The following is a 19898-nucleotide window of genomic DNA, read 5'->3' as shown; positions in this document are numbered from 1 at the left end:
AATAATTAAAAATAGATTTGATGCGTGTACTATAAGTATGTGTATCTATAAAAACTTTATAAAATTAATAAAATTAAGTTTTTCAGTCAAATAATTCATTAATCATAGAAAATATACTTACATAATTGTTTTTTATTATGTAAATAATAACAAATAAATATATGGAAGCATAAGTTTATTAAGCATGTATTTCATGTTATAAAAGAATAAGTAACAAATTGAAAATTAAACATTTTAAAAATATTATAAGTGTCAAAGCAAATAAGAAGAGTTCAAAATCTTTTAGTTTGAAGACGGTTGGCGCTTACCATACGATTTAGTACGACGCTACCTTGCAATACTGGGGCTAGATTTAGTCACAGACCGTGTGTGCGAATCATATAATTTAAAAAATTAAGGTTATACAATAATTTTAAAAATAATTTTTTATTTTGTTTAGAAATCGTGTTTTGAATTTTCATAACCAGTCGCTTAGAATTTATATTACTTGTCTGAGAGACTCTTCATAAGTGAAAATTACGTTCATTTGAGGCACTACTCTATTGTTCCGATAATAAATATTCTTAGATTTGGAAAATATATTTTTGGAGTGTATCAGAAATGATTTTTTAGAGGTAAAATATGCCCTGCATTTGAATACATCTCTATATAAAGTAATACAATAAAGTTTCAGAGTACCATAACAGTTTCACCAAATAAAATGTATTAAAGTTAAAAGGAATATTTATTGGTACATTATTTTGTATGCATTCCTAGATTCACACTATGCGATGCCTAGATGCGTACAAGAAGCTACGTGGATGCCCACTACACGCTTCCTAGATTTCTAATAGACGCTTCCTAAATGCTCACTATACGGAAGTATGTCATTTTTCCCATACATCTGAATATCCCATACAAGCATGGAAAATTTTCGATACTCACTTGTAAATTTCCAATACATTTCGAGAATCCCATTCACTGGTATGAAAAAGCTTCCAGTCATGTATGGGACTTCGATGCGCGACTGCAGAACGCGCAGGCGAGTGAAGCGTGCATGACCATAACCATGGTGAATAGACAAGGAGAACAGTATAATACAATCACGGAGTCACTTGACAGCCAAATTTCAAAAGAAAAATGATTTAAACAAATTAAATTTGTTTAAATAATTGAAAATTAATTAATCTATGTTGAACATATTCTAATTTGCTCTATTTTAAACATAGGGATATTCTAGTGTGCCAATTACACAGTTTCGGATAAAAATACTATTGGTATTTTCATGTCCTAAGATGTCTGTGCTACATTTTGATTTTGAAGTTCATAAAGTTACAGTAAATGTTTACTTCTACTGCCAATTTTTATGGTTATGTTCACAACCAACAACGAAACTAGGAACGGGTTTAGCTGGAAAGAAAAGACCATTTTTTCACTAAATTTTTTTGCAAGAAAGGTTCCTCTATTATTTTGTTTCGGTTTGAAAAATGTTACATACGTTTTTAAATCAATCATCTATTTATTTATAATATTTAAATCAATGCACATGTGCTAACTTGTGTAAATATCAGATTTCTATCCACAGGGAATTTTAGACTTTGGCCGCCGCGGGCGCTGCCTGTCATATCCGGTTAATATCAAGGTCATGTTCGTGCCGAATATGGATGAGAAGGTAGTATTAAGAGTAGAGGGAAGATTTCGTGAGTCTTCACTCTCTTGTAAAAGTTGCGCCTATTGGGCCGACTTCGACCGCTCGCCATGGAAAATCTCACTTTTCAGAGTAAACCCCCCTTCTTCGGCGCAAATCACATATTTCTACAGTTCCCACACTTCGATGCAGCACATTCGTCTCACTGTAGCATCTTTTCCGGTTCCCGAACGAAATTTTCGTTTTCGCATAAGGAAAATGTACTACGGTTATATGTAGGTATTGCATCCTAGTGTGGTAAAAATATTAATGCATAATCAACACAAAGAAATATTCCAATTTTTGATTTTGACTTGTTTCATAAGAAATCTTAAGACGAACTTTCAAACAAAAAATTTCAGTTGTAAATTGTTTATTTTACACAGTTATTTACAGTTTTATGTATTTTTCACTCTGAGTAAAAGTTTCAATTGTTATTTAACCTTATGGGGCCGTATTTAAATTGCGTAAAGGATGATAGGCCCTCCCTTAGACCCCCCCCCCCGCCTCTTTAACAGACCGTAACAAAATATTTCCCACGCCCCTTACTCTTACTGTACGTCGTTTTTAGTCACTAGAAATATTTTGCTAGTTATTTATCGCATTATTCATTCATTCATTTTTTAAATTCCCTGATTTTTCCTTGAATTGAATATTCAACCTACGCAGAACAACTCCAAACAAAAAAGTATCATAGTTTATGCCAAAAAAAATGAAATTTATACAAAAAAAATTAAAACCTAAAAAACGAATTTTCATGCTCTTTCATGTTCTTTATATTGTAATTGTTTCTTGACATGTCTTACTTGCCTTCGGAATAGGGAAACTAAGAAAAGTGATAGAAGGATGCCGCCGTGAACTCGCTGATAATAATTAACAATAATTTTTCAAGTTAAAAATATATAATAGAAATTATTGTACACAGAATATGTCGAATTTAGTAACCATTTTCGCAGGAAAAATTTTCAAAAAAATAGCATACAACTATATTACCGGCGCTTACTTTTTACAAACTATTTTCTACGCCCCGATTGGCAAAGATTCATCATTCTTAGATATCGAGACAGTGCACTCGGAGAGATTCGATGCAAAAAAAAAATAATTGTTGTATTATTACCACTATTATTTAATTAATTAAACTAAATAATGAAATAAATAAAAAAAATTTCCTGCAAGAATCGTTACTAAATTCGACGTCTCCTGTGTACAATAATTTCTATTATATATCTCGTTATTGAATTGCCGAACGTTTTTAAATTTCTGCAAAAATCTGCAGATATTGTTATTTTCAATAAGAAATTTATGCGATTAATATTAGTGTTCTTTAAAGCGAGAATAGGCTATATAATTTTTACTTTTTTCATACGATTCTACGTAATGCGCTATTTCCATTTTTTGTTTTACACGTTACAACACAACAATATATGTAAATAAATCAATGAATAATACATTTTTTACTTGAAAAATTATTATCAATTATTATCAGCGAGTTCACGGCGGCATCCTTCTATCACTTTCCACAGTTTTCCTATTCCGAAGCCAAGTAAGACATGTCAAGAAACAATTACAATATAAAGAACACAAATCGCATTTTTATTCTAATTTGAAATTCCCGCCAAGAGCAGCAGCCTTACCGACAGTACACATGCTGGTAGTACGAACAAGTAACGTTGATCGATCAGCGCCCAACGACTGTCAGACGCTTCGGTCTCCATTCGTATATTTTTCATAACCACTTTACTCGCATTTGTTAGCTTTTACCCGATTTATTTCACAAAGTTAGACGGCAACCGCATATCCCACAACCATCGAACCCCTTTCGGCGGCGGGGAAACATTCGGAGTGCATTTTCCTAGGCTCAAAGCCGAACTATTTTTGACCGCTGGTAAGTTTTAAGTGTATCATGGATTTCGCCATTTTTGTGCCCGCCGTTCCAACAGCCTTAAGTTAACTTATTTGTTTTGTTTTTTAGATTCTCATAAGAGAAGTTATAATATTTGTGTAAAATTTACCCCCCCCCCCAGTTTTGAACAAAGGTATGCGTTTTGAGACCCCCTCAATCCGAAAAACAGGTTTTCATAAATGTGTCTGCCTGTATGTATGTTTTCATACCAATGCAAGTAATGAATTTTACTAATATACATTTAGGGGAATGATATAAAATTTCAAGGATAAACTCGAGAGCGAAGTACGAGATACGTGACAAAACTATGTTCGTTAAGGCTGAAAGAACTTTAACAAAAGAGAATTCACAATCACTAAATTGCTGCTGCCGATGCTTTCACCTTTAGTTTTAAAAAATTTGTGCACAAAGATCAAGCGCGAAGCGCGAAAACCAACAGTCGTGCGCCCTAGGCGCGCTCAAACTTGGAAGCCGCGCTCCTGTTTCCGGCACTTATAATTTATACTTATTACATAACAGTCTGTGTTTAAGAAGCACGATAAATGTGAGGTTTTGCCTGAGAGGGATACGATCGTAGAATCCAGGAGCATTGATGTAAAACTTTGGAGTTCATGCAACAGTGAGTTTATTGAAACGCAGCCATTTCAATTTTACGTACCTTTCAAAAGTAATAATTCTGTCAATAGTTAGTTAGTTTTTTATTACGAAATATTTTTTAATTATATTATCGTATAAAATCTTGTATAGATTCTACATACGTTTGGAAATATTATTAAATCCATTAAAATATTTCAAATGTTTTAAAATTGTTTAAAACCAATTGCAATTTGTAATTCATTCCATAAAGTATAAGCGATTTGAAATTCCTCGATTTTCTCTAAATTAAAATCCTTTAAAATTACTAATTTTCAATTAATAATTCAATTTACTAATTTACATTTTCAGGGTTTTTCTAAAATCAGTCTTAAGGATGGACACAAAAAAGGAAAGATGAAGAGATATCGACATAGATCAATCCTCAAGTGCAGATATTGATGGACTGCAAGGAGAAGAAGCGAATTTTGTCGCTAACGAAACAAATTTTCTTTAATAATAACAATGTTGTACATATTATATCTTATTTTATATTTTGCTCTACATTTTCAATATGAATAGACTCTTTGATTCTTCTTAGGGAATTGAAATGTTGTATAAGTATAGTTTTAAATTTGCCTAATAAAATATTTTACAATTTAAAAAAAAAAATCAATGTTGGTATTGAATTTTTGTGTGGGAAAAATTCAAACAGGGCATGTGGAAGATTGGCACTTTTTCTAATAGTTTCGTATGGGAAAAATCCTGATCTGGTATGGGAAAAGTCCCATACACGTTATGACAATTTTCCCATACTGATGTACGAAAAAATTGCAATACGTGTATGGGTTAATTCCTTCCAATCCATGTGTGGAAAATTTACCATAGATTTTCCTTATAGTGTAGTTTTGAGATTTTTGTTATACTTGTTGTATGTAATTAGTTATATAACCTATAATTCATTAATTCAACAGCATTTAATTGGGCAAAACTGCGTAACGTGGCACGAAATATGAGGAACGAAGGATCGAATTTTAAAGGTCATTCGTGCAAAAAACTGGTGGAGGAACTAGATGATTTACGCGCACAATGTCCAATTGCATGCTTGAAATGTGCTCGAGATTTGAGTTATTTTAGAGATGTTATATATGCATGTTTTTATATAGATCAAAAAATGGACTATGAAAAATGTATTGATAAATTCAAAATTAGCTACAATTTAGAGATTTCCGTTACATCGAAAGTTCATGCCATATTTTATCATGTCAAAGAATTTTGTGAATACAGTAAGTCAGGCTTAGGTGTAGACGGTAAACAGGCAATAGAATCAATGTACTTTTATTTCAAAGAACTGTGCGAACTGTTATGAGCTGTTTGTGAATTTAACGGTCTTCAGGCTCGCAAATTATTCAAAATCATATAAAGATATTATATTTATATAACAGATGAAAAACACCTCGTCATAAATCCCTTCACGTTAGCCGGGGACTTACGGATCATTTATGATTTCGGAAAATCGATGGTCTATCTATTTTTGCGACAAGTAGTTACCGAAATGTAAAAAAAAATATCCATTTTTGGTCCTTCCCGTGATTGTCCCTTCCGCAGGTGCTCTCTTATTAGGATTATTATAATTGGGTGTCTTTGTTGCATTCAAAAGTCAACCAACAAACAAACCAAAAAAGATAAATAATAAGAAAACAGAAGGTCGCGATACAAAAATTATTTTGTCGTGAGTATCCCTTCATGTATCAAGGGGAACTATTCATCAGGAAATCCTAAGTTGATTTGACGGAACTCTGACTAAACTTGAAAATAAATTATATATCTAACTTCAGATAAAATCAAAGGAGAAGAGCTACCATTAGACAAAAACAAAACGGGCGGCATAAGCTACGACCGAAGACAGATTTATGTGGAAATATCTACTGTAAACGATAACAACTTTCACTTTTCCATACACATATCAATATGTAGAAGAATAATATACGAAGCCGAAAGAATTCGGTATAAAGGAAACTTGCATTACAATTTCGAGTGGTTTCACTCGACTCAGACGCTATTCTTCATATCGAGGTCTAAGATTATAACACATTAAAAATCGTTGATGATTTCTTCACGCGACCTACGATGAGGCTGACTACAATCATTGCGTGTTAAGAAAGAAAAAAATAATCTACAAGTTACTTACAACTCAATTTTTATGTTGGAAGTCGAATGATATTTACTTTAGGATCTGTATTCTATAAAAAATAATGATGCTAAATTGGCACAGCTCTCGCCGCGAACACTCAGAATAAACGTTAACCACGGGAAAGTTAGGAGAGTGCAAAGCATGCAAAAATTACATCTATAGAGTGTACCATTAACGTTTATATATAATGTACACAATAGGATGATTCCGAATTCTTGAACATAGGCGCTGGTTGCAACAAGATATTTTTATAATATAGAGACATAAATTTACATACAGAAGACTATTGTTTATTCTTCAGTAGCCCACAAAATTGACAAGCATTTGTGACATATATTCATACATATGTAATAAATTCCCTTTAAGGGACAGTTCCTTTAAGTATATTTCTGCATCCAAATTGATTCCTAGATCATCAATCACATTTTCATGCATAGTTAAATCAGGGAGAAATAAACAATATGTATATTTATTTAAATCTGAAATCCCTGTTTCTGTGAGAAGTTGAGAAAAACATGGTTTAACATATCCAGAACTGTAGATATCAGACACAGAAAATTTTGGTTGGTCTACCTTCTCTAGAAAGGCCTCTTGCCTAGCGTACTTCATACCAGTTTCTGAAAGAAAAATAATTCAATTAAAAATGATGAAACTGTTAATATAAAAGAAGATCGGTGGATCAAATGTAAGTCACATTAAATATTATTTACTGAAATAAAAACTTCCACAATTGGGTAAATTCCTGTAATTTTATTATTATTTTGTACTACCAGTCAAGTAATGTACAAAATTAGCGTGTGCGTGTGTGTATGTGAAACCGACAGCCTTTATCAGCCTTAAGAAACACGCCTATGTATATATTCTGAAGAAATGTATGTGCCTTATTAGCGGTACTACATCAACTGACTACTATGATACGTGATGAGTTTTACTCTTACTATTAAAAGGGAGTAGGCTGTAATATTATTCCCTTTTTATAAAGAAAGTGATAATATACCTTCGGCACCGTAACACAAGATAACTTTATTATAATAAATAATGTCGGGTGCCAGACCTTTCCCGGGTCAAAGAAAATAACAAAATCAATCTACGGATAATCTAGTAGAGGGCGTGGTTTATAAAAGAAAAAGGTTTTCTTAACATTATTAATAATAATACGTTCATTCAAAGTCTTGGTTAACAGAACACAGTTTATTCAATATCACAAACAGACTAATTCTCTTTAAAGTACTATTTGTAGCAAACTTTATTAACGAATAAAAATTAGAAATTTAGGTGGAACAACATTAATGAATTTCTTTAAGACTTTACGCATTTTTAAATAAGAGCTAGAATTTACAATTTAAAAGTTCACTATATTTACCTAAATTAACTCTTTTTTCGAGACTCCACGTTCTCGATAATTTGGGGTTAGGGTCGGGACTAGTCATATTAAAAAGGGGGATTCAATAATAAATTCAAGTAATAATGGGTAAGGGATCGTCCACAAATTACGTAAGACGTTTTTCTTTTGTTTATATCGTTGTGTCCTTCTCAACTTTACAGCAATTTTATACTCGTCTTTATTCAAACAAAAGAAAATCGTCTTACGTAATTTGTGGACAATCCCTAATTCGTTTATTTTATATCGCAACACTATCAGGGGGACGTGACAATAGAGGGGATTCAGTTTTGGAGCGCGACAAGGAAAAGGGCAAAAAGGCTCAAATATACAAATTCGACAAAGTAATTCATATTGAAAAAAATTTTGCATGAAGCAAGATAGTAACAATATATTTTCTAAACGTAACTATTCGTGTGAAATCTCGTTATTTTCGGGCTACTTTATTTTACTATAGAGTTTGGACTTTCTTTACCAACGACAATAATCAATCTAATACTTTCATATTCAATACAAAGCAACAAACCTACGAACTATCCGGGTTATTATCAAACCAAAAACATAGGGAGACTTCCTAGGTCAACAAAGATTGTAAAATTAAAGTTTCATAGTTAAGCGTACGACAGCACTTTAGCCCAATAGCAGGACATTTTCTAAAAGGTAAGAGGTTTCACACGAATTAACATAGGACAGAACATGCCGGGCTGATTCGATGATGGTGAAGGATGACTTCACAGTGGTCCTCTTCAAGAAAGAGCAGGGTTGCGTCCACGTCACCACAAGGCACTTCATGCGCGATTGAAAAATTGAACTTAACTCCTCTCAGCCTGAGATTCGGCTTGACAAATTGGTATTCTCCTCGAACCTGATACGTGTTCTTGATTGGTCGCAACCCTGGTCGCCTCTATCAAAGATCTTATAACATAGGTGCGGCAAGTGGCGGCGGAGCGAGGGAAAAATATATAGCTACTAATTTCGTCGGGTGCGTAGCTACTGTCCTCTTCGTACAAAGACAAATTCCGTACTTAAATTATGAGTCATCAGCCACAAAAATGTATTTTTAACAAAAAACTAAATAAATTTTTGACCAAAATAGTTGACTTTTCAACCTAAAACATTAATTTTTTCACAAAAAGATAAAAAACATATTACTTTAAAAAGAAATAATGATTAATTTCCAAATTTTCCTAAATCAGTTAAAAAAATTGTTGGATTTGTTAATTTAAATGTGTTCCAACATCTGCGTTCATTTATCGCGTACGACGTTTCTTTGTTTTTTGTCACGTCGAAACCTACTAAATAAGTTAGTTAATTCATAACCATTGTGCAAGACCTTTTTGTATCTTTTGATCTCCAATTATATTTTTCTTTCCTCGAATATACTGTGTTTGTTTCTATGAGCTAGTTTCCTTAAATATTGCTAACAGGTTATGGGCTCAGGTGCATTTTTAGAAACAAAATTTGCCAAGTCACAGTTTGGGTTTTTTTTGACGTGTCGGTTCGCGAAAGTTCGATAGTACATCGAAATAAAGATGAGTGCAACCGGTGTGAGATTTGAAGTCCTCAAAAAGAAAAACTACGACACTTGGAAAATCCAAATGCGTGCAGTTCTTATAAAGAATGACGCTTGAGGTTACTTAAGTGGAAGGAAAGTGAAGCCCGAAGTGATTCCTGGTGATGCAGCATCTCAGAGAGCTATAAGTGCATGGAAGGAGGCTGATTTAAAGGCGCAGTCGGATATTGCGCTGGCAATAAACTCGTCTGAAATCAAGCAAATAAAGGGTTGTGTGACCGCACGAGAAATCTGGACCAAGTTGGAAGGTATTTATCAATCCAAGGGCTCAGCGCGGAAAGCTGCACTACTGAATCATTTGATGTCCATGAAGATGCAGGATGACTACGATGCATGGGAACATTCTCGACTATTCTTCGACGTCGTAGACAAGTTGGCAGAGCTGGAGGTCGAAATCAACAATGATTTACTAACCGTGATGGTCCTGCACAGTTTACCAGACAGTTTCGAGAATTTTAGGTGTGCGATATCATCACGTGATGAACTGCCGTCTTTGGAAATACTTAGATTCAAGGTCGCGGAAGAATTCGAGGTGCGTAACGAGACAAATCGCAATCCGGTTCAACACGCGATAGCCGCGAAAAAGTGGGGACACAGAACAGTTGACCCAACCAAGAAGGATTCTAAGATGAAGTGTTTCAAGTGCGATGAAGTTGGACATCGGGCGAAAAATTGCAAGACAGCGAAAAAAACAACAGAACAAACCTCAAACGCTAAAGATTCAGAAGAAGATTTGTCTATGTTCACAGTGTTGGATGTGTCAGCACACAAAATATTTAAAATCGGAGATGGTGCGAAATTTGATGGTTGGTGTCTCGATAGCGGTAGTACATCTCACATGTGCAACGACATCGAATTGTTCGCGGAAATCAATAAAAATTGTAATCGGGAAAAGTTAATCTAGCCAGCAGTGCAACTACGCAAATACTAGGAAAAGGTATCGCCTCATCTGTGACGGAAGTCAACGGCACCAGAAAAGCGGTAAAATTTCGCAACGCCCTGTACGTTCCGGATTTATGTACAAACCTTGCCTCGGTGGGAAAAATTGCTGATAAAGGTTACAAGGTAATTTTTACAAGCACCAAGGCCGCGGTAGTTGATCAAGACTAGAAAGTGTTGCTTCTGCGAAACGTGAAAAGGAATTATATTGTTTTCGAGATCCAGACGTCCCCGAGTGTAAGAAGATTTCCGAAGCAGTCGCCGCGGCTAGGAATCCGAAGAAAAATTCCCTTGAAAATTGGCATATCAAGCTAGGACATTTGAATGTTCTATCTCTTTGTCAGGCAATCAGGGCTGGATCTATTCAAGGAATCAAAGTCGATGGTCTGGACGAAGATTTCGAATGCAGTGTCTGCATCAAGTGGAAGATGTGTCGCCCTGCTTTTCCGAAGGTATCTGAAAGAGTGACAGCAGTAGGTGAACACACACACTCTGACCTTTGTGGTCCGATGCGTGTCGCTTCGCTCGGAAAGAAAAGCTATTTTGTCACATGCGCCGACGATTCATCTGGGTGGTGTGAGGTTAAATTCCTCAGTTATAAGATTGAAGCAATGGGTGAATTTGAAAATTTCAGAGCACTTGTGAGCACCCAGCTGGAGACCAAAATCAAAGTCCTACAAACAGATAGCGGAAAGGAGTACGACAATAAAATTTTCCACGCATTACTTAAGAAGCACGGAATAATGCGAAGATTGACAGCTGCCCACAATCCACAGCAGAAAGGAGTTTCAGAAAGGCGTAACAGAACACTGATGGACACAGCAAGATGTCTCTTAATAGAGTCAGGATTATCAGCAATGTTCTGGGCAGAGGCTGTCAATACAGCGAATGACGTCCGCAATAGAACATCTTCTTAAAAGCTTAACGGAAAGACGCTATACGAAGCTTAGTTTGGGAAGCCTCCAGATGTGTCATACTTCAGACGCTTCGCTAGTGAAGTGTTAGTAAAAGACAGGTCACCAGGTTTAGGAAAAATCGAGCCGCGAGCAGAAGAAGGAATTTTCCTGGGATACAGCGCGGAATCCAAGGTGTACCGTGTCTGGCTGAAGGATAAAAGGAAAGTTAGCACATCTAGGGATGTCACTTTCTTGGAGGATACTCCGATCCGTTCGACCGAGGTTTCCAAGGATTTTCGTCCGAAAGAATTTCTTCAGCAAAAGCATCAAGTGATTCTGACGAAACAGAATGCGACGAACCCGTTGTCAAAGTTGACCTCTGCAACAATCGAGACTCCGGTCATCGGGTCATGGAGGATGTGCAAGTGATTCCCAACGATGAGGGTGGCTACGATAAAGAAAATTCTTCGGAAGGCGAGGATTTCCCAGGATTTGATGTTCCAGCTCGTGTGGGAGCAACAAGACGAGGTAGGCCACCTAAAGTGCGCACTGGACGATATGGTAGACCACGGAAAATCTACGGAGCAGCAGGTCACGACGTCCAGATTTAGCTCACATGACAAGTGCGTTGAGTCGATTCAATGATTGCAGAGGACCCATAGATTTATTTCCTCATATCAACTCCCTAGGTAGAGTGAAAGAGATAGAGAAGGAGAACGCTGATGTTGTGGTATACTTGACGTCTACTAGTGACGTCTGAGAGCGGATGGCAAAGTGGTTCGTGCGGTGTGCCGGGCGAAGGCCGAGTGAAGATAGTGGCACAAACGCGTGTCTTTATGCACAGCGCGCGGGGCGCGTGCCATGAATCGCCTCGTTTCTCTCAACCCTGCGAATGCGTGCAGAGGGAGGTAGCTGTTCGTCCCACCATTCCGTTTTTAGTCCCGCGCACCATAGCTCGCCTCGAGTCTCCCACTCTGGCTAATGTGTGTAAAGAGGGGATACTTATTCGCGAGTTGCCTCCCACCTTCCATCCCTGACCCGCGAGCCAGTCTCCTTCTGCTTGTTCGTTTGCGTTTGACAGTTCTCCGCTCCAATCACCCTCCTTCTTTAAATTACAACTTCTCTACATTACAACTAACGCTACAATTTGACTTAACTATGGAATACTGTAAGGTAAGAATAGTTGATATTTGTCTTACTATTAAAAATAATAAAATGGTTGTAATTATAGTACACATATCCTAGTACCAGTAACAAATCTATTACACAGTACCAACCATCCATCATTACTATTATTATCGTTAGGATAATTGTTGTTCAATTGTATATCAATAATGATTTATTAATGCGAACCTACATATTACTTACTATTTTCATTCGTGATTTTATTCATAAGGTCATAACATTTCAATCCAACTTGCCTTGCCTAATTATAGAACCTCTTCTGAGATACTGATAAATGATCAGTTTATAAGTATCTTACTAGAAAGTTCTACTTGCAACCTGCATTTAAGCAAGACAAGTTTTTGGAAACATAAACTGAATTGGTAAATTATAGAAAAATTTGGCAAGGGGAAAAGCAAGGCTCGTCGAGGTGAGAGCCGGGAATTGAAATCTGGAAACCGATACTTGTGATAATCACAATTGACAGTTCTCTCGAGTCAGAATTCTCACATTTTATTCCACATTACTTCCGCTGACTGGCATCGATGGCAGCAATTCGGCTAAGTGATGGGAAGCCCTTTTGTGGGGGGGGGGGGGGGGGGGGGGGGGGGGGGGGGGTACCCAGGTAGCCAGCGAGGAATTGGCGTGTGCCCGTAACAATATGCAATTATTACTGTCGTTATTTTCGGCTGTTCCCCGAGTTTCAATCAAGAATTTAAGCTTTAAATGGCGTTAAATAATTATGGGTCGCCCAAAAACGGGTGCCTTCAATATTAGGGTCATAATAATGGTTCATAATATTTGGGTCAAAAATATAGAAAAAGCTGTATGTATATTGTAAAAAATGTTAAATTTTTTTCAAAAATGCGACCAAAAATGAGACCACGGGACCTAATTATACAGTTCTTAAAAAACTTAGGAAAAAAAGCATGGTTCACTAGCAAGTGAAATAAAAAGTGACCACTAATTTGTTGAAACACAGTAAAATGTTTAAAAAAATTTTCACCCTTTTTCTGATTTAACTCGAGAAAAAAAAATAAATCTCCTTTGAATTTTTTTACGAGAACCTTGAATTACATTTTTTTTTAAAGAGTTATTTTATTGAAATTCAAAAAGTAATTTTTAAAAGCGTTATTTCATTGACATTCAAAAACTAATTTAAACATTTTAGTCTATTATGAAAGCAACTTCTCGTTTAGAAGACAATTTTCCCCTGAAAAGTTTTTTGTTTATCAAAGCATAATTTATCTTTTACTCATCGCAGAATAAATAAAGACATTTTTAGGTACACCATATTAAAAAATAGTAACAGGTATAGCAAACCATATTTATAAAATCTAAGATTTTACACAAATTACAAATATTTTAATGATTTCTAAATACAAAATATTTCAGAAAGATGTCACAAAGATTTCAAAAACTCATAAAAATGTCATGCAGATTTAAAAACAATATGAGTTCCAAACATTTAAAAAAGGATTCAGTACAACAGATTTCAAAAATTTAAAGACAGTTCAAACGATTTTAAAAAGTTTCGAATCATTTTAGAAGATTTGAAAAGATTTAAGATTAATTTAAAATTTTACAAATAGTTTATAGATTTGACAATGATTTTACAAAAATTTCCCAAACGTTTCGAACGTTTCATGAGGATGGCAAGGGTTGCAAAAATTCGAAAAAGGCGGGTGCACGAGATTTTAACACTTTAAAAAGATCTCAAAGATTGTAAAGCCTCTGAGAAACAAAGATTACCAAACATTACAAAGATTGAAGAAAGCTTTCACAAATATTTCAAAAACTCATGAAAATGTCATGCACATTTCAAAAGAATATAAGAGTTCCAAACATTTAAGAAAGGATTCAGTACAACAGATTTCAAAGATTTAAGAACAGTTCAAACGATTTCAAAAAGTTTCGAATCACTTTAGAAGATTTGAAAAGATTTAAGATTAATTAAAAATTTCACAAATTGTTTATAAATTTGACAATGATTTTACCAAAATTTCCCAAACGTTTCGAAAGTTTCATGAGGATTGCAAGGATTGCAAAGATTCAAAAAAGGCGGGTGTACGAGATTTTAACACTTTAAAAAGAACTCAAAGATTTTAAAGCCTCTGAGAAACAAAGATTACCAAACATTACAAAGATTAAAGAAAGCTTAAAAAGATTACAAAAGGTTTCACGCAAATTTTAAGATTTTGCAAAGACTTTTAGTACTTCCAGGAATTTCAACAAATTAATGACGATTTCAAAGATTTTAAAGACAAATTATGTTCGCAACAAATTAACTTAAAATTAAAAATATTACCTGCATTAGTGCACTATTTCTTATGTCGCGGATCGTTTCGTCGGAAAACAAAAAAGTATTAATCCTTCTCGTCTGACACTTCAGCACCCCTTGTATGCACAAAATTCCACTGATTTCATTGCACTGGGTATTGTTTTTACTTTTACCGTATTGCGCGAACCTCAATTCCCGAACCTTTCTTCGCCGCTTTTTAAACTTTAAACCATCATTAGACATAGGGGTGTGAGAAAGTCTTCAATGGAAATTTTCGTTTTTTAGTTTAAATAATTTAGAAATGCTATATCAGTTATTCCATAAATAAAACCAAAATGACAAGTCCTATAAAAAAAATGGTTGAAAAATATGTTGTAGGACTTTTTAAAAGCTACAATTTCTCCCTGAAACTTTGTTTGGTATCATTCGCCGTTTAATTCGAAATTTGAATTTTCGTTTTTTTTTCATACATTTTTTGATTAATAAAAACAAAATAAAAAGTCTTACTCAGAAATGATCTCAAATTTTGTAAATTACTTTTTAAAAGCTGCAATTCTCCCGCATGGAACTGTTTTTTTCATCTCATGTCGTTTGGCTCAAAATCTGAATTTGTTACTTCTTTCATAATATTCTCGATAAATAAGACCATAATGATAAGTCATATAAAAAAATGGCTAAAAGAAATTTTTTTAGCAATTTTCAATATCTATAATTCCTCCTTGAAACGTCTCGTATTTTACGTGGTATAGCTTAAAATTTGAATTTTTGTATAGCATTTTCTAAAATTAAATCAAAATATCAAGTCTTATTAAAAAATGATTGTTAACAAAATGATATGACTTTAAGAAAGTATTATTATTCCTTTCAACTTTTGTAAACATTCCTAAGATTTCAAGCTAAATGATATTGCGTTTTCAACAAAAGAATTGATTTTGTAGCTAAATAGGGAAAGATTCAAAAAAACATTCGAGTTTCTTAAACCGTAAAGTTGAATTTTTAAATAAACGAGATAAATTTTCCAACAAATAGTTGATTTTCCCAACAAAGCAATTAATTTTGGAAAAAAATAGTTCGCATGTAAAGGCAAATGGTCGAAATTTCAAGAAAAAATACAAATTTTCAAGAAAAAAGTTTCATATTTTAACAGGCTCTTTAATTTTAAAGCAAAAAAAATTACTTCTACCGCGACAGATAAATTTCCAACTGAAAAGGATAAATTCTCTAATCAACAAACCATTTGAATTTTCGACTAAAAAAGATGGCGTTTTAACCAAACAGTCGATTTTTCATAGTATAGTATAATTTACATAAAAATAATTATATTGTTCACCAAACAGTAGAATTTTCAAACAAAAGGGATGAATTCTAAAGCCTGACTATATTCGCAGACTTTTCAAATATAAAAAATTAACTCTGGTGAAAATTTTTTTTGTTATGAAAAACAAACAAGACGTGCCTCATCTTTTGTATTTGATTAATATTTGTTTGTTTATTGATTACTCATGACGTGATATTGGTATTTGATATTCTAATATGGTATTTTATCGTCCTCGATTTCTTAAACAAAAAAAAATGTAGCACTATTTCATTTACACATTTTTACTATAACTTAGATTTACAGACATTTTTAAATTTGAAATTATACGGTCTAATTTTTAAAACTTTGAAATTAAAATGATTTGACTTTAGAAAATACGAAAATTTCAAGTCGGTTGTGTTTAAAATTGTGCACTTTTAAAAATTTTGTTTCAAACGTCTTGAAGTTACAAACATTATATTTAATTATAGTCTTTATTGTAAGAATATTTCATGAAAGATATCTAATTATCGGTTCAAAACACTAATTGAGTTTCATAATTTTTGAAACCATTTTCGAGTTTTAGTGTTTATGGCTTTTTCTTGTAAGTTGAGAAATTGATATTAACCAGAAAAAAATTACAATACCATTTTTAAGATAAATATATTATGTACATATTTATGACTTAAAAATACATCGAAATATTTCAATTTTTTCACAATATCGTCTTAAGGAACTTAAAAAATAGTTAATCTTGGGGATTTAATTATTTCATGACAACACACATTCCTAATCACTCGTTGATTCAATAAGCTCTATACTCTGTTCAGTGAAAGAATGACCGACAGCGCGCAGCTTTCCCAGAAAAAGGTGGAGTAAACCCTGAAGAGGATGTGTTAACAGTTTTTTCTTCAAATCTTCGTCCAATAGCAGATAGCTTAGGAAACGAGGCATCAAGTACTGCTACTGCAAAACATGTTAAATAGACACTTAAATTTTTTTCTACGGCCATATATATAAGAACAATGAACTTATGGTGAAAAAAAGGTCTAAGGCTTCAAACTCAGGCCCTTCGCAGCAGGTGTTCCTTTTTGAGATATAATTTTGCATAATTTTGTAATTCACAATTTGAAAACGCGATTTCTGTAACCTATAGATTTTTACAATTCCAGGCATATGTTATAACCCTACAAAAGTGTACAATTTGAGATGTAGTTTAATGTGAAAATCTTTTGCAACTCAATTAGTTCTCATCAGTTACATATATACTATTTCATAATTATTTTTTTGTTAAGAAAAATTTAGGAATTTTCTAACTTTTTAAAAATTTGTTGTACTCTTCATATTTTTAATCTCGTTTTAAAATTTACATTTTTAATTTCCACAATAATTCATATCTCCAAAATTGATATTTACGAATAAAAGATTTCAGGTTTCTTACCAATTTATTTATGAATCTGCAGGATCTTCTTGATCGCTGTCTAAAAATGATTCACTGTCAGAGCTTGTGTCATCCCCAACATTTATAATAATGGGCCCAATTTCTGCCAGAACGGCCTCAATCCGGTCATCCACTCGCCATAATTTGTTTTCTTCTTGTATGATAATTTCACGTAATTGGTCCAGTTCTCCTGAGTGACGATGCCTACTCCTTCATGTAATAGCCGCTTCACGTCTTCGATTTTAAAAGTGAATTTATTGGAATTTACGTACCCTTTAACTTTCGACCAGACCAATTCAATGGGGTTTAGTTCACAGCGGTAGGGTGGTAACCTTAAAACTGTTTTATTGGCCCTCTTCGCTATTTCGTCAATGACGTACTTATCGTACTGTGGTTTCACTTCCTGCACGACATGCAGCAACTGAATTTTCAGCATCGTATCTGCATATTGGAATCCTTTTTCATGCAGCCAATTTATGATTTCAGGCTTATTCCACGAAAACCACCATCCACAAAGCCTTCTGTACTGCCGATGTGCAGCACAATTACCCTCTTTCCCTTTCCACTCGGATTTGGTGGTCCCGTCAATAAGCCTCTGATAAAAGTAACTCTTGCCGATTGAATGGACTTGTCATACCAGGCTTTGTTAGTGACGTCACCTGCGTTTACCCACGTTTCATCAAAGTAGTATATTTTCCCCCCTTCTGCACGATATTGTCGGATATTTTCCAGAGATACTCTACGCTACTTAATCAGGTCATCTCGCTTTGTCAAGAAGCTGTTTCTTTTCCTTTTAACATATGTAAAATTGAATTCTTGTAGAAGATGGTACAATGAAGTGCGTCCTATTTTCGGAAGTTCCTCTTCGTCACGCACAACCTGAAGCATTTTATCGATAGTTCGTAATTCACCCCTCAAGTAAAAGGAATGCACTTTACTACAGATTAAATTTTTTTGGAATTCGTCTAACTTGGTTTTTAAGTGCAGCCGAATTTTTTTCTATGGAGAACTCACTTCGCCAGTTCTTTCGTATTCCCGAATCGTTTTACTGATCGTCGTTTTTCCATATCCGGTTTGCCGCCCTATAATTGCAAACGCAATGTATGTACTACTTATTTATAGAAAGTATTTACGACATTTAATAAAAAGTCATGTTCAACACAGAAAAAACGAATTGTCAAGAAAATGGTTCAATTTTCAACCTAACTCAGGAATTTTAAACTAAAATGATGAATCTTCAACTGGAATAGTTAAATTTGTACATGTAGAAATGAAACGCTTAAATCTTCAGCTAAAAAAAAATTAGTTTGGGTCAAAAAGATCAAATTTAAACCAAAAGTTCAATAATGAAATTGTTTCTTGAGGAAAGTAATGTTTAAGAAAATGATAAATTTTCAAATAAAAATATAGAATATTAAAGTGGAATAAGTTAAATTTAAGATAAAAAAATTACTTTTCACAAAAAAAACGAAAGAAAAAAACAAGTTTCCAAAAGATATTTACCGTTTCAAAGAAAGTGATTAATTTTTATGTGAAATTATAGATCTTTGACAGGAATAGCTTAATTTTATACCAATAAGATGAGTTTATAACGTACGTGACTTTTCACTCAAACGAAGGAACAGTTTTTAGCAACAACAAAGAAACGAATTTTAACCATTCATAGTTTATGTTTTTACTGGAATACTTAAATGTTTCGAAAAAATTGATTTTCAACAACGTCGTTACATTTGCAAATAGAGAGGAATTTTTAATTGAAATAATGAACCTTTAGGCAAAAATAATAATTTCATTGCACATTGTAAGTAGATAAGAACATAAAAAATTGAAAATTCTTCATTAATACGGAAGAACTATTCTCTTAAATCGTGAACAACCTGACATTATATTACGTATTACAATAGGGAATTCCAGGTCGTACTACTTTGATGCAATTACAAATATATCACTTACTTTTCCTTTTCTGTTTCTAGAAACAGGTGAAAGATCTAACCCGTTGTCTGCCATGCTGTACACAAACAATCATTCATAACATAACAAAGTAAACCTTAACTATAAATAACACAATTTCTTTAAAATTACAGCTGGGCATAACGAGCTCACGAAAGGTACTAGTTCGTACCTGGACACTCAAAATCGAAAAGTTGAGATACCTTCTACATTTTTCAAGTGCAATACGGTGGGGAGGTGATAAAGTATTACGAGCTGGCCTACAGACTCATCAGCTCTAATAGTCTAATGACTTATCTGTCATCTAGGGACTAGATTGCAATCTCATTGCAAATGAAGTCATTGGAATCCCTAGGCCAAGCCGAGGTCAATAAACAGCTAAAGCCGCTAAATGATAGTAGCCTCAAGGATGCGTATCATATCTGAGGGACGGCTCTGTAGGGGTTCACTCGTTTCGGGATCTTCGGCCGTGAAATTTATGAGGCATAAATTTTCCAAGAGTTGAAAATCTGTAAGCCACGCCTTTATGACCCTGCGCGCACTGGACGAAAATTCGTCGTTCCTGTCGGTCATTCTCTCACTAAACAGAGTATAGAGAAAAATAAATATTACATACGAGGCCGTTAAAAAAATTTTTAAC

At 34.1% G+C, this 19898-nt stretch overlaps 1 protein-coding gene across 7 annotated transcripts in view; it reads right to left on the bottom strand.

Annotated features, from left to right (window-relative positions):
- Window positions 1-6498: 6498 nt before the first annotated feature.
- LOC117175836 (ATP-dependent RNA helicase dbp-4-like) overlaps window positions 6499-19898 on the bottom strand; it is a 92963-nt gene continuing 79563 nt past the window's right edge. For all 7 annotated transcript variants that reach the window (XM_033365610.1, XM_033365609.1, XM_033365612.1 and 4 more), the window contains one exon: window positions 6499-6953. In XM_033365610.1, the coding sequence (XP_033221501.1) occupies window positions 6634-6953 (320 nt within the window). In that variant the 3' untranslated portion in view covers window positions 6499-6633. The remainder of the gene's footprint in view (window positions 6954-19898) is intronic.

The sequence above is a fragment of the Belonocnema kinseyi genome, chromosome 7 (genome assembly GCF_010883055.1).
Source record: "Belonocnema kinseyi isolate 2016_QV_RU_SX_M_011 chromosome 7, B_treatae_v1, whole genome shotgun sequence".
NCBI lineage: Eukaryota > Metazoa > Arthropoda > Insecta > Hymenoptera > Cynipidae > Belonocnema > Belonocnema kinseyi.
The sequence above is the reverse complement of the archived record's forward strand: the minus strand, read 5'-3'. Positions and strand labels throughout refer to the sequence as shown.